This window comes from Leucopleurus acutus (genome assembly GCF_964270905.1).
Source record: "Leucopleurus acutus genome assembly, chromosome: 16".
In the NCBI taxonomy this organism is placed as follows: Eukaryota; Metazoa; Chordata; class Mammalia; order Artiodactyla; family Delphinidae; genus Leucopleurus; species Leucopleurus acutus.
Window position 1 is genome coordinate 58,788,613 of NC_139158.1, and position 13,541 is coordinate 58,802,153.

The window sequence follows — 13,541 nt, forward strand, 5'->3', positions numbered from 1 at the left end:
CGAGCCTGTGTCTTTTAGTTGGAGCATTTAATCCATTCACATTTAAGGTAATTATTGATATGTATGTTCCTATGACCATTTTCTTAATTGTTATGGGTTTGTTTTTGTAGGTCTTTTTCTTCTCTTGTGTTTCTCACTTGGAGAAGTTCCTTTAGCGTTTGTTGTAGAGCTGGTTTGGTGGTGCTGAATTCTCTTAGCTTTTGATTGTCTGTAAAGCTTTTGATTTCTCTGTCGAATCTGAATGAGATCCTTGTTGGGGACAGTAATCTTGGTTGTAGGTTCTTCCCTTTCATCACTTTAAATATATCATGTCACTCCCTTCTGGCTTGTAGAGTTTCTGGTGAGGAATCAGCTGTTCATCTCATGGGAGTTCCCTTGTATGTTACTTGTCATTTTTCCCTCGTTTTCAACAATTTTTCTTTGTCTTTAATTTTTGCGAATTTGATTACTATGTGTCTTGGCATGTTTCTCTTGGGTTTTTCCTGCCTGGTACTCTCTGTGCTTCCTGGACTTGAGTGGCTATTTCCTTTCCCATGTTAGGGAAGTGTTTGACTATAATCTCTTCAAATATCTTTTTGGGTCCTTTCTCTCCCTTCTCCTTCTGGGACCCCTATAATGCAAATGTTGTTGCATTTAATGTTGCCTCAGAGGTCTCTTAGGCTGTCTTCATTTCTTTTCATTCTTTTTTCTTTATTCTGCTCCATGGCAGTGTACTCCACCAGTCTGTCTTCCAGGTCACTTATCCGTTCTTCTGCCTCAGTTATTCTGCTATTGTTTCCTTCTAGTGTATTTTTCATTTCAGTTATTGTATTGTTCATCTCTGTTTGTTTGTTCTTTAATTATTCTAGGTATTTGTTATTTAATTCTTCTAGGTCTTTGTTAAACTCTTCTTGCATCTTCTCGATCTTTGCCTCCATTCTTTTTCTGAGGTCCTGGATCATCTTCACTACCATTATTCTGAATTCTTTTTCTGGAAGGTTGCCTATCTCTACCTCATTGAGTTGTTTTTCTGGGGTTTTATCTTCTTCCTTCATCTGGTACATAGCCCTCTGCCTTTTCATCTTGTCTGTCTTTCTGTGAATGTGGTTTTTTTCCCACAGGCTGCAGGATTGTAGTTCTTCTTGCTTCTGCTGTCTGCCCTCTGGTGGATGAGGCTATCTAAGAGGCTTGTGCAAGTTTCCTGATGGGAGGGACTGGTGGTGGATAGAGCTGGGTGTTACTCTTGTGGGCAGAACTCAGGAAAACCTTAATCCGCTTGTCTGCTGATGGGTGGGGCTGGGCTCCTTCCCTGTTGGTTGTTTGGCCGGAGGCAACCCAACACAGGAGACTACCTGGCTCTTTGGTGGGGCTGATGGCGGACTCTGGGAGGGCTTACTCCAAGGAGTACTTCCCAGATGTTCTTCTGCCTGTGTCCTTGTCCTCACGGTGAGCCACAGCCATCCCCTGCCTCTGCAGGATACCCTCCAACACTAGCAGGTAGGTCTGGTTCAGTCTCCTATGGGGTCACTTCTCCTTTCCCTGCGTCCTGATGCGACCACTACTTTGTGTGTGCCCTCCAAGAGTGGAGTCTCTGTTTCCCCTAGTCCTGTCAAAATCCTGCAATCAAATCTCGCTAGCCTTCACCGTCTGATTCTCTAGGATTTCCTCCTCCTATTGCCGGACCCTCAGGTTGGAAAGTCTGATGTTGGGCTCAGAACCTTCACTCCAGTGGGTGGACCTCTGTGGTATAAGCGTTCTCCAGCTTGTGTGTCACCCACCCAGCAGTTACGGGATTTGATTTTATTGTGATTGCTCCCCTCCTACTGTCTCACTGTGGCTTCTCCTTTGTCTTTGGATGTGGGGTATGTTTTTTTGGTGAGTTTCAGTGTCTTCCTGTCTATGATTGTTCAGCAGTTAGTTGTGATTCACGTGCTCTCACAAGAAGGAATGAGCGCACGTCCATCTACTCTGCCATCTTGCTCCTGCTTTCCCCTACGTAGCTGTATTACTTTTAATATGAAAAAAACCAGGAGAAAGTGTATGTTAATTAACATTTCCTTGTGAAGTGTTATTTTGTGATTTAGACTGTGTGAAAAATAAGTGACAGAAAAGCAAAAAGTATGTGACACCTCCTTCACATACTTTCACATCCTGTCAAAACACACAAGGTTTCACTTAGCTGAAACTGGTTCAGAGGAACAATGTCTTTATTTAATCAAATCCTTCAGAATGTATGTGCTGGTGGGGCAGGGGAGAGAGAAAGACAGGGACAGAGGAAGAATATGGGAGGAAAGGGGAAGGGAGAGGACTGAGGGTGGTTGTGGGTTGTAGCTGATGCCTGCAGAATTCTTGGGACAGGGCCTGGCACATGTAGGCACTTAATAAACATCTCTTACTGGTCCATTCCTCTCACACCAAACACCTGGAGCCAGATGAGCTCTGAAATTTGTTGGATTTTAGAAAGGTAACACTGGGCATATTCCACATACTATGAAATGCTCCCAGCAGGTATTTATTCAGTGTGTGAATATTCATACTAAGTGGGATCACCTGAGCATTATATGTTTGCCACTAGATGATTGTGTACTTTTATTACTATCTTCATTATTCAGCCCCTCTGAACCTCAGTTTTCTCATCTGCAAATGCTCAGAAATATCCCTTTCTTTCCTGGGAATGAATGTAGGATGCCGTGAAGTCTGCCCCCAACCCCAACCCTCTTGGAAAAGGAGCTGGGCCAACCAGGTCCCACCCAGCTGTGGTGTTCTTATCCTCTTCTGGCCCCAGCTTCACTGCATGGGATTCGTGCAGGATCTCTGCCACCGGCTTGTGGGTGTAAAGTATGGTGACTTGGACCCACTGGACCCAGGATGTGAGGTTAGCCAAGCAAAGGACCAGCCTCAGGTCATGGCCCAGCACGGGCGGCTCCAGCACCTTGAACTTTCCAGTGATGCTGGGCTTATTGGCAGGCTCCAGGAGGTCTTCATGCCAGAGACCATGGCTGCCCACACTGTGGACCTGGGCCCTCCTTCCAGAGGCTTCCACTCTTAACAGCTTCTTCATGGTCTTGCTGTACATCTATCTCTCCTTCTGGGATCCTGCAGGGCATCGGACATCATGAGACAGGCATTCTCTCCTCTGCCACCTGTCCCAGGGCCAGCTCTTCTCATTTTCCCTTTTCTCTAGGTAAAACCACCACTCGATCCCCACTTTAACTTACCATGGCTGTCAGAGGTCTCAAATTGGAAGCTCAAGAGCCATATGCAGACCTCATCCATATGCATTGTATTTGATTCTGGACTATTTAAATAAAATTTTAATCAGTTGCCAACAACTTCAGGTTAGTAAATTTCACATAACATTATAGATGTGTAGCCCCTCTGACAGCTGGATCTGAAGTCTCATATGATAATGATAGCTGACACTTTTGTAGACTTGCTATATGCCATACACACATATGTATATATACACACACACACACATATATATATATATATATTTTTTTTTTTTCCTAGGAGGAAGGTACTATATTATCATCCCCATTTTACAGATAAAGAACCCAAGGCACAGAGAAGTAAAGCAACTTGTAAGGGAGCTGGAATTTGAACCCAGGCAGTCTGGCTCCAACTTCCATGTTCTTAATCATGCTCCCTTCCCACTCTCTACATGACAGTTATAGTCTAGAGCTGAGTAAGGGGTGCTCTCTCTGGAAGGGAGTGTACTTGCTTGTTCTCCATGGTCTCCACCTGTAATTCTCCCACTGGCCTGCTGCACTCATGGCTTGCCATCTGCAAGCTCCTGAAGACATGTGAATTTAGGAACCCTGATCATCCACTTACCCTGTTGCTAGCACAGACTTCTCTCTCTCTTTTTTGATCTCCAGATCAATACACAACCTGACAACCCCCACCTCACCCCCAGGATGTGCCACAGGTGCCTCCAACCCAACCAAGCATGCCATCTTCTGCCTGGCAGTATTCCCCATTTCAGCAAACAGCTCCATCATTCACCCAATATACAAACTGGAAACTGGATGTGTCCTTGACTCTTCCCTCATCTTTACCGCTCACAGCTGATGAGGCAGCAAGTTCTGCCAGCATCCTCATTGATCTCTGGAATCTTCCCCCTTCTCCCATCATTCTTTTCCCCTCATACCACTGTACAAAACGTCTCACCATCAGATCAATTTGCCACCAGGTGACTGTGGACTTTTTCTTACTATTATCATTACCCAGTCCGTCCCAGTCTCAGTTTCCCATCTATGAAGTGAGGACAAGAGGTGCAAAGGCTAGGCCCCAAGCACAGTGCTCAAGAATGCCCCTCCCTTCCTGAGGACATGGGCTGTATGCCCACTCTAGTCCTTTTTCCACCCTGATCCTTCCAAGATCCAACTCTGATAGTTCTGATTCCCTCCTTGAACCCTGTGCTGTGCTGCTTCTCAAACGTTCTCCCAAGTACCTCTCTACTGTGTGACCTGGGCTTGAAGGGACACATGTGGACCTAAAGGTTCTTTAACATATCATGTTTTATTATTAAAATGTATGTGAATTGTTCATTCTATTCCATAATGTACTCATAATATATTTTTACTAAGAAAATGTTTCATTTCCCTGCCAAAACTTCTAAAGTCAGTTTCTCAGGGAGGGCTTCTCTGGCCACCTGATTTTTTAAAACAGCTTTATTCAGATATACGATAATTCCATAACAAGCAATCCACCAGTTTAAAGGTTACAAGCCAGTGTTTTTTAGTACATTCATAGAGTCGTGCACTCATCACCACAATCTAATTTCAGAACAATTTCTGTCACCCCAAAGAAACTCTGTAACCATTAGCAGTCACTTCCTGTTCCTCCCTGCCCCACCCATAGCCCTAGGCAACTGTTAATTTAATTTCTAACTTGCCTATTCTGGACATTTCATATAAAGAGAATCATACAATGTGTGGTCCTTTGCGACTGGCTTTTTTTTCACTTAACATAATATTTTTAGGGTTCATTCATGTTGTAGCCTACATCAGTACTTGATTCCTTTTTATTGCTAAATAATACTCCATTGTATGGACAGACCACATTTTATTTATTTATTTATTTATTTTTTAACATCTTTATTGGGGTATAATTGCTTTACAATGGTGTGTTAGTTTCTGCTTTATAACAAAGTGAATCAGTCATACATAAACATATGTTCTCATATGTCTTCCCTGTTGCGTCTCCCTCCCTCCCACCCTCCCTATCCCACCCCTCCAGGCTGTCACAAAGCACCAAGCCAATATCCCTGTGCCATGCGGCTGCTTCCCACTAGCTATCTACCTTACTACGTTTGTTAGTGTGTATATGCCCATGATTCTCTCTCGCCCTGTCACAGCTCACCCTTCCCCCTCCCCATAACCTCAAGTCCGTTCTCTAGGAGGTCTGCGTCTTTATTCCTGCTTTACCCCTAGGTTCTTCATGACATTTTTTTTCTTAAATTCCATATATATGTGTTAGCATACGGTATTTGTCTTTTTCTTTCTGACTTACTTCACTCTGTATGACAGACTCTAGGTCTATCCACCTCATTACAAATAGCTCAATTTCGTTTCTTTTTATGGCTGAGTAATATTCCATTGTATATATGTGCCACATCTTCTTTATCCATTCATCCGATGACGGGCACTTAGGTTGTTTCCATCTCCGGGCTATTGTAAATAGAGCTGCAATGAACATTTTGGTACATGACTCTTTTTGAATTTTGGTTTTCTCAGGGTATATGCCCAGTAGTGGGATTGCTGGGTCATATGGTAGTTCTATTTGTAGTTTTTTAAGGAACCTCCATACTGTTCTCCATAGTGGCTGAACCAATTCACATTCCCACCAGCAGTGCAAGAGTGTTCCCTTTTCTCCACACCCTCTCCAGCATTTATTGTTTCTAGATTTTTTGATGATGGCCATTCTGACTGGTGTGAGATGATATCTCATTGTAGTTTTGATTTGCATTTCTCTAATGATTAATGATGTTGAGCATTCTTTCATGTGTTTGTTGGCAGTCTGTATATCTTCTTTGGAGAAATGTCTATTTAGGTCTTCTGCCCATTTTTGGATTGGGTTGTTTGTTTTCTTGTTATTGAGCTGCATGAGCTGCTTGTAAATTTTGGAGATTAATCCTTTGTCGGTTGCTTCATTTGCAAATATTTTCTCCCATTCTGAGGGTTGTCTTTTGGTCCTGTTTATGGTTTCCTTTGCTGTGCAAAAGCTTTGAAGTTTCATTAGGTCCCATTTGTTTATTTTTGTTTTTATTTCCATTACTCTAGGAGGTGGGTCAGAAAGGATCTTGCTGTGATTTATGTCATAGAGTGTTCTGCCTATGTTTTCCTCTAAGAGTTTGATAGTTTCTGGCCTTACATTTAGGTCTTTAATCCATTTTGAGCTTATTTTTGTGTATGGTGTTAGGGAGTGATCTAATCTCATACTTTTACATGTACCTCTCCAGTTTTCCCAGCACCACTTATTGAAGAGGCTGTCCTTTCTCCATTGTACATTACTGCCACCTTTATCAAAGATAAGGTGTCCATATGTGCATGGGTTTATCTCTGGGCTTTCTATCCTGTTCCATTGATCTATCTTTCTGTTTTTGTGCCAGTACCATACCGTCTTGATAACTGTAGCTTTGTAGTATAGTCTGAAGTCAGGGAGCCTGATTCCTCCAGTTCCTTCTTTCGTTCTCAAGATTGCTTTGGCTATTCGGGGTCTTTTGTGTTTCCATACAAATTGTGAAATTTTTTGTTCTAGTTCTGTGAAAAATGCCAGTGGTAGTTTGATAGGGATTGCATTGAATCTATAGATTGCTTTGGGTAGTAGAGTCATTTTCACAATGTTGATTCTTCCAATCCAAGAACATGGTATATCTCTCCATCTATTTGTATCATCTTTAATTTCTTTCATCAGTGTCTTATAATTTTCTGCATACAGGTCTTTTGTCTCCTTAGGTAGGTTTATTCCTAGATATTTTATTCTTTTTGTTGCAATGGTAAATGGGAGTGTTTTCTTGATTTCACTTTCAGATTTTCATCATTAGTATATAGGAATGCCAGAGATTTCTGTGCATTAATTTTGTATCCTGCTACTTTACCAAATTCATTGATTAGCTCTAGTAGTTTTCTGTTAGCATCTTTAGGGTTCTCTATGTATAGGATCATGTCATCTGCAAACAGTGACAGCTTTACTTCTTCTTTTCCGATTTGGATTCCTTTTATTTCCTTTTCTTCTCTGATTGCTGTGGCTAAAACTTCCAAAACAATGTTGAATAATAGTGGTGAGAGTGGGCAACCTTGTCTTGTTCCTGATCTTAGTGGAAATGCTTTCAGTTTTTCACCATTGAGGATGATGTTGGCTGTGGGCTTGTCATATATGGCCTTTATTATGTTGAGGAAAGTTCCCTCTATGCCTACTTTCTGCAGGGTTTTTATCATAAATGGGTGTTGAATTTTGTCAAAAGCTTTCTCTGCATCTATTGAGATGATCATATGGTTTTTCTCCTTCAGTTTGTTAATATGGTTTATCACATTGATAGATTTGCGTATATGGAAGAATCCTTGCATTCCTGGAATAAACCCCACTTGATCATGGTGTATGATCTTTTTAATGTGCTGTTGGATTCTGTTTGCTAGTATTTTGTTGAGGATTTTTGCATCTATGTTCATCAGTGATATTGGCCTGTAGTTTTCTTTCTTTGTGACATCCTTGTCTGGTTTTGGTATCAAGGTGATGGTGGCCTCGTAGAAGGAGTTTGGGAGTGTTCCTCCCTCTGCTATATTTTGGAAGAGTTTGAGAAGGATAGGTGTTAGCTCTTCTCTAAATGTTTGATAGAATTCGCCTGTGAAGCCATCTGGTCCTGGGCTTTTCTTTGTTGGAAGATTTTTAATCACAGTTTCAATTTCAGTGCTTGTGATTGGTCTGTTCATATTTTCTATTTCTTCCTGATTCAGTCTTGGCAGGTTGTGCCTTTCTAAGAATTTGTCCATTTCTTCCAGATTGTCCATTTTATTGGCATAGAGTTGCTTGTAGTAATCTCTCATGATCTCTTTTATTTCTGCAGTGTCAGTTGTTACCTCTCCTTTTTCATTTCTAATTCTATTGATTTGGGTCTTCTCCCTTTTTTTCTTGATGAGTCTGGCTAGTGGTTTATCTATTTTGTTTATCTTCTCAAAGAACCAGCTTTTAGTTTTATTGATCTTTGCTATTGTTTCCTTCTTTTTCATTTATTTCTGATCTGATTTTTATGATTTCTTTCCTTCTGCTAGCTTTGGGGTTTTTTTGTTCTTCTTTATCTAATTGCTTGAGGTGCAAGGTTAGGTTGTTTATTCGAGATGTTTCCTGCTTCTTAAGGTGGGCTTGTATTGCTATAAACTTCCCCTTTAGAACTGCTTTTGCTGCATCCCATAGGTTTTGGGTCGTTGTGTCTCCATTGTCATTTGTTTCTAGGTATTTTTTTATTTCCTCTTTGATTTCTAAAGTGATCACTTCGTTATAAGTAGTGTATTGTTTAGCCTCCACGTGTTTGTATTTTTTACAGATCTGTTCCTGTAGTTGATATCTAGTCTCATGGCGTTGTGGTCGGAAAAGATACTTGATACAATTTCGATTTTCTTAAATTTACCAAGGCTTGATTTGTGACCTAAGATATGATCTATCCTGGAGAATGTTCCATGAGCACTTGAGAAAAATGTGTATTCTGTTGTTTTTGGATGGAGTGTCCTATAAGTATCAATTAAGTCCATCTTGTTTAATGTATCATTTAAAGCTTGTGTTTCCTTATTTATTTTCATTTTGGATGATCTGTCCATGGGTGAAAGTGGGGTGTTTAAGTCCCCTACTATGAATGTGTTACTGTCGATTTCCCCTTTTATGGCTGTTAGTATTTGCCTTATGTATTGAGGTGCTCCTATGTTGGGTGCATAAATATTTACAATTGTTATATCTTCTTCTTGGATCGATCCCTTGATCATTATGTAGTGTCCTTCTTTGTCTCTTTTAATAGTCCTTATTTTAAAGTCTATTTTGTCTGATATGAGAATTGCTACTCCAGCTTTCTTTTGGCTTCCATTTGCATGGAATATCTTTTTCCATCCCCTTACTTTCAGTCTGTATGTGTCTCTAGGTCTGAAGTGGGTCTCTTGTAGACAGCATATATAAGGGTCTTGTTTTTGTATCCATTCAGCTAATCTGTGTCTTTTGGTGGGAGCATTTAGTCCATTTACATTTAAGGTAATTATCGATATGTATGTTTCTATTCCCATTTTCTAACTTGTTTTGGGTTCGTTATTATAGGTCTTTTCCTTCTCTTGTGTTTCTTGCCTAGAAAAGATCCTTTAGCATTTGTTGTAAAGCTGGTTTGGTGGTGCTGAACTCTCTCAGCTTTTACTTGTCTGTAAAGGTTTTAATTTCGCCATCAAATCTGAATGAGATCCTTGCTGGGTAGAGTAGTCTTGGCTGCATGTTTTTCTCCTTCATCACTTTCAGTATGTCCTGCCACTCCCTTCTGGCTTGTAGGGTTTCTGCTGAGAGATCAGCTGTTAACCTTATGGGGATTCCCTTATGTGTTGTTTGTTGTTTTTCCCTTGCTGCTTTTAATATGCTTTCTTTGTATTTAATTTTTGACAGTTTGATTAATATGTGTCTTGGCGTATTTCTCCTTGTATTTATCTTGTATGGGACTCTCTGTGCTTCCTGGACTTGATTAACTATTTCCTTTCCCATGTTAGGGAAGTTTTCAACTATAATCTCTTCAAATATTTTCTCAGTCCCTTTCTTTTTCTCTTCTTCTTCTGGAACCCCTATAATTCGAATGTTGGTGCGTTTAATGTTGTCCCAGAGGTCTCTGAGACTGTCCTCAGTTCTTTTCATTCTTTTTTCTTTATTCTGCTCTGCAGTAGTTATTTCCACTATTTTATCTTCCAGGTCACTTATCCGTTCTTCTGCCTCAGTTATTCTGCTATTGATCCCATCTAGAGTACTTTTAATTTCATTTATTGTGTTGTTCATCGTTGCTTGTTTCATCTTTAGTTCTTCTAGGTCCTTGTTAACTGATTCTTGCATTTTGTCCAATCTATTGTCCATTCTATCTCCAAGATTTCGGATCAACCTTACTATCATTATTCTGAATTCTCTTTCAGGTAGACTGCCTATTTCCTCTTCATTTGTTAGGTCTGGTGCATTTTTATCTTGCTCCTTTATCTGCTGTGTGTTTTTCTGTCTTCTCATTTTGCTTATCTTACTGTGTTTGGGGTCTCCTTTTTGCGGGCTGCAGGTTTGTAGTTCCTCCTGTTTTTGATGTCTGTCTCCAGTGGCTAAGGTTGGTTCAGTGGGTTGTGTAGGCTTCCTGGTGGAGGGGACTAGTGCCTGTGTTGTGGTGGATGAGGCTGGATCTTGTCTCTCTAGTGGACAGGTTCACGTCTGGTGGTGTGTTTGGGGGTGTCTGTGGCCTTATTATGATTTTAGGCAGCCTCTCTGCTAATGGGTGAGGTTGTGTTCCTGTTTTGCTAGTTGTTTGGCATAGGTTTTCCAGCACTGTGGCTTGCTGGTCGTTGAGTGAAGCTGGGTGCTGGTGTTAAGATGGAGGTCTCTGGGAGATTTTCGCCGTTTGATATTATGTGGAGCTGGGAGGTCTCTTGTTGATCAGTGTCCTGAAGTTGGCTCTCCTACCTCAGAGGCAGAGCCCTGCCTCCTGGCTGGAGCACCAAAAGCTTTTCATCCACACGGCTCAGGATAAAAGGGAGAAAAAGTAGAGGGAATTAGTAGAAGTATGAGGAAAGAAAGAAGGAAAGGAGGGTAGGAAGGAAGGAAGAAAGAAAGAAAGAAGCAAAGAAGGAAAGAAGGCAAGAAGGAAAGAAAGGAGGGAGGGAGGGAGGGAGGAAAGAAGGAAGGAGGGAAAGAAGGAAAAAAGACAGAAAGAAAGAAGATACAGTAAAAATAAAATAAAGTATAATAAAGTTATTGAATTAAAAAATTCTTATTTAGAAAAAAAAAAAAAGGGACGGAAAGAACCTTAGGACAAATGTTGGCAGCAAAGCTATACAGACAAAATCTTACACAGAAGCATACACATACACCCTCACTAAAAGAGGTAAATGGGGAAAAATCCTAAATCTTGCTGTCAGAGACCACCTCCTCAATTTGGGATGATTCGTTGTCTAAAGGAGGGAAGGAAGGACGGAAAGAAAGAACGAAGGTAAAGTATAATATTGTTATTAAAATTAATTATTAAGAAAAAAAATTTAAAAAAAAATGGACGGATAGAACCCTAGGACAAATGATGGAAGCAAGACTATACAGACAAGATCTCACACAGAAGCATACACATACACATTCACAAAAAGAGGAAAGGGGAAAAAATCATAGATCTTGCTCCTAAAGTCCACTTCCTTAATTTGGGATGATTGGTTGTCTATTCAGGTATTCCATAGATGCAGGGTATATCAAGTTGATTGTGGAGCTTTAATCCGTTGCTTCTGAGGCTGCTGGGAGAGATTTCCCTTTCTCTTCTTTGTTCTCACAGCTCCCAGGGCTAAGCTTTGGATTTGGCCCTGCCACTGCGTGTAGATCGCTGGAGGGCGTCTGTTTTTTGCTCAGACAGGATGGGGTTAAAAGAGCCGCTGATTGGGGGCTCTGGCGCACTCAGGCCGGCGGGGACGGAGGGGCACAGAGTGCGGGGCGGGCCTGCGGTGGCAGAGGCCGGCGTGACTTTGCACCAGCCTGAGGCGCGCTGTGCGCTGTCCCGGGGAAGTTGTCCCTGGATCCCGGGAACCTGGCAGTGGCGGGCTGCACAGCCTCCGCGGAAGAGGGGTGTGGAGAGTGACCTGTGCTCGCACACAGGCCCCTCGGTGGCGGCAGCAGCAGCCTTAACGTCTCCCGCCCGCCTCTGGGGTCCGCGTTTTTAGCCGCGGCTCGCGCGCGTCTCTGGATTCCGCGCTTTCAGCCGCGGCTCGCGCCCGTCTCTGGGGTCCGCGCTTTCAGCCGCGGCTCGCGCCCGTCTCTGGAGTTCCTTTAAGCAGCGTTTTTAATCCCCTCTCCTCACGCCCCAGGAAACAAAGAGGGAAGGAAAAGTCTCCTGCCTCTTCGGCAGGTGCAGGCTTTTTCCCCGGACTTCCTCCCGGCTAGCTGTGGTGCACCAACCCCTTCAGGCTATGTTCAAGCCGCCAACCCCAGTCCTCTCCCTGCGCTCCGGCCTCAGCTCGCAGCCCCGCCCGCCCCGGCGGGTGAGCAGACAAGCCTCTCGGGCTGGTGAGTGCCGGTCGGCACCGATCCTCTGTGCGGGAATCTCCCCGCTTTGCCCTCCGCACCGCACCCGTTGCTGTGCAGTCCTCCGCAGCTTCAAAGCTCCCCCCTCCGCCTCCCGCAGTCTCCGCCCGCGAAGGGGCTTCCTAGTGTGTGGAAACTTTTCCTCCTTCACAGCTCCCTCCCACTGGTGCAGGTGCCGTCCCTATTCTTTTGTCTCTGTTTTTTCTTTTGCCCTACCCATGTACGTGGGGAGTTTCTTCCCTTTTGGGAGGTCTGAGGTCTTCTGCCAGCCTTCAGTAGGTGTTCTGTAGGAGTTGTTCCACGTGTAGATGTATTTCTGGTGTATCTGTGGGGAGGAAGGTGATCTCCGCGTCTTACTCTTCCGCCATCTTCCGCCTTCTCCCCACATTTTATTTATCCACTGACAGATGTTAGGGTTGTTTCCACTCTAGCTATTTTGAATAATGTTGCTATGAAGGTTCATGTACAAGTTTTTGGGTGGATTTTTTTTTTCATTTCTTTTGGGTGTATACCTAGAAGTGCATCTGCTAGGTTGTTATGTTAACTCTGTGTTTAATATTGTGAGGAAGTGTCAAAGTGCTTGCACCATTTTACATTCCCACCAGCAATGTACGAGTGTTCCAATTGCTCCACAATCTCACCAACTCTTATTGTCTGTCTTTTTGCTTATAGCAGTTCTAGTGGATATGAAGTGGTATGTTGTTGTGGTTTTGATTTGCATTTCCCTGATGATTAATGATGCTAAGCACCTTTTCATGTTTATTGGTCATTTGTATATTGTCCTGGGAGAAAGGTCTTTCAAATCCTTTGCCCATTTAAAAATTGGGTTATTTATCTATTTATTACTGAGCTATAAGAATTATTTATATATTATGGATACAAGTCCCTTATTAGATACATGATTTGCAAATATTTTCTGTTCTGTGGGCTTTTCTTCTTTCTTGATGGTGTCATTTGTAGTACAAGTTTTTAATTTTGATGAAGTCCGATTTATCAATTTTTTCTTCTATCATTTATGCTCTTGATGTCATATCCAAAAACGTTCTGTTTAACTCAAGCTCATGAAGATTAACTCCTGTTTTCTTCTAAAAGCTTGTAATTTTAGCTCTTCGATATAGGTCAATGATCCATTTGAGTTAATTTTTGTGTACTGTGTGAATGTAGGAGGCCCATTTTATTCTGTGCATGGGGATAATTAGTGGTCCCAGCACCATCTGTTGAAAAGACTGTTCTCATTCTTTCCCCACTGAATTGTCTTGGCACTCTTGTCAAAATCAATTAAACATAAT

At 42.2% G+C, this 13,541-nt stretch overlaps 1 protein-coding gene across 1 annotated transcript in view; it reads right to left on the bottom strand.

The window, feature by feature from the left end:
- TGM6 (transglutaminase 6) overlaps positions 1 to 13,541 on the bottom strand; it is a gene marked incomplete at both ends in the record, with an annotated part of 49,883 nt that overhangs the window by 17,558 nt on the left and 18,784 nt on the right. Inside the window, 2 exon segments of the mRNA XM_082857811.1 lie at positions 2,749 to 3,055; positions 3,059 to 3,075. Coding sequence (XP_082713937.1) covers positions 2,749 to 3,055; positions 3,059 to 3,075 — 324 coding nt within the window.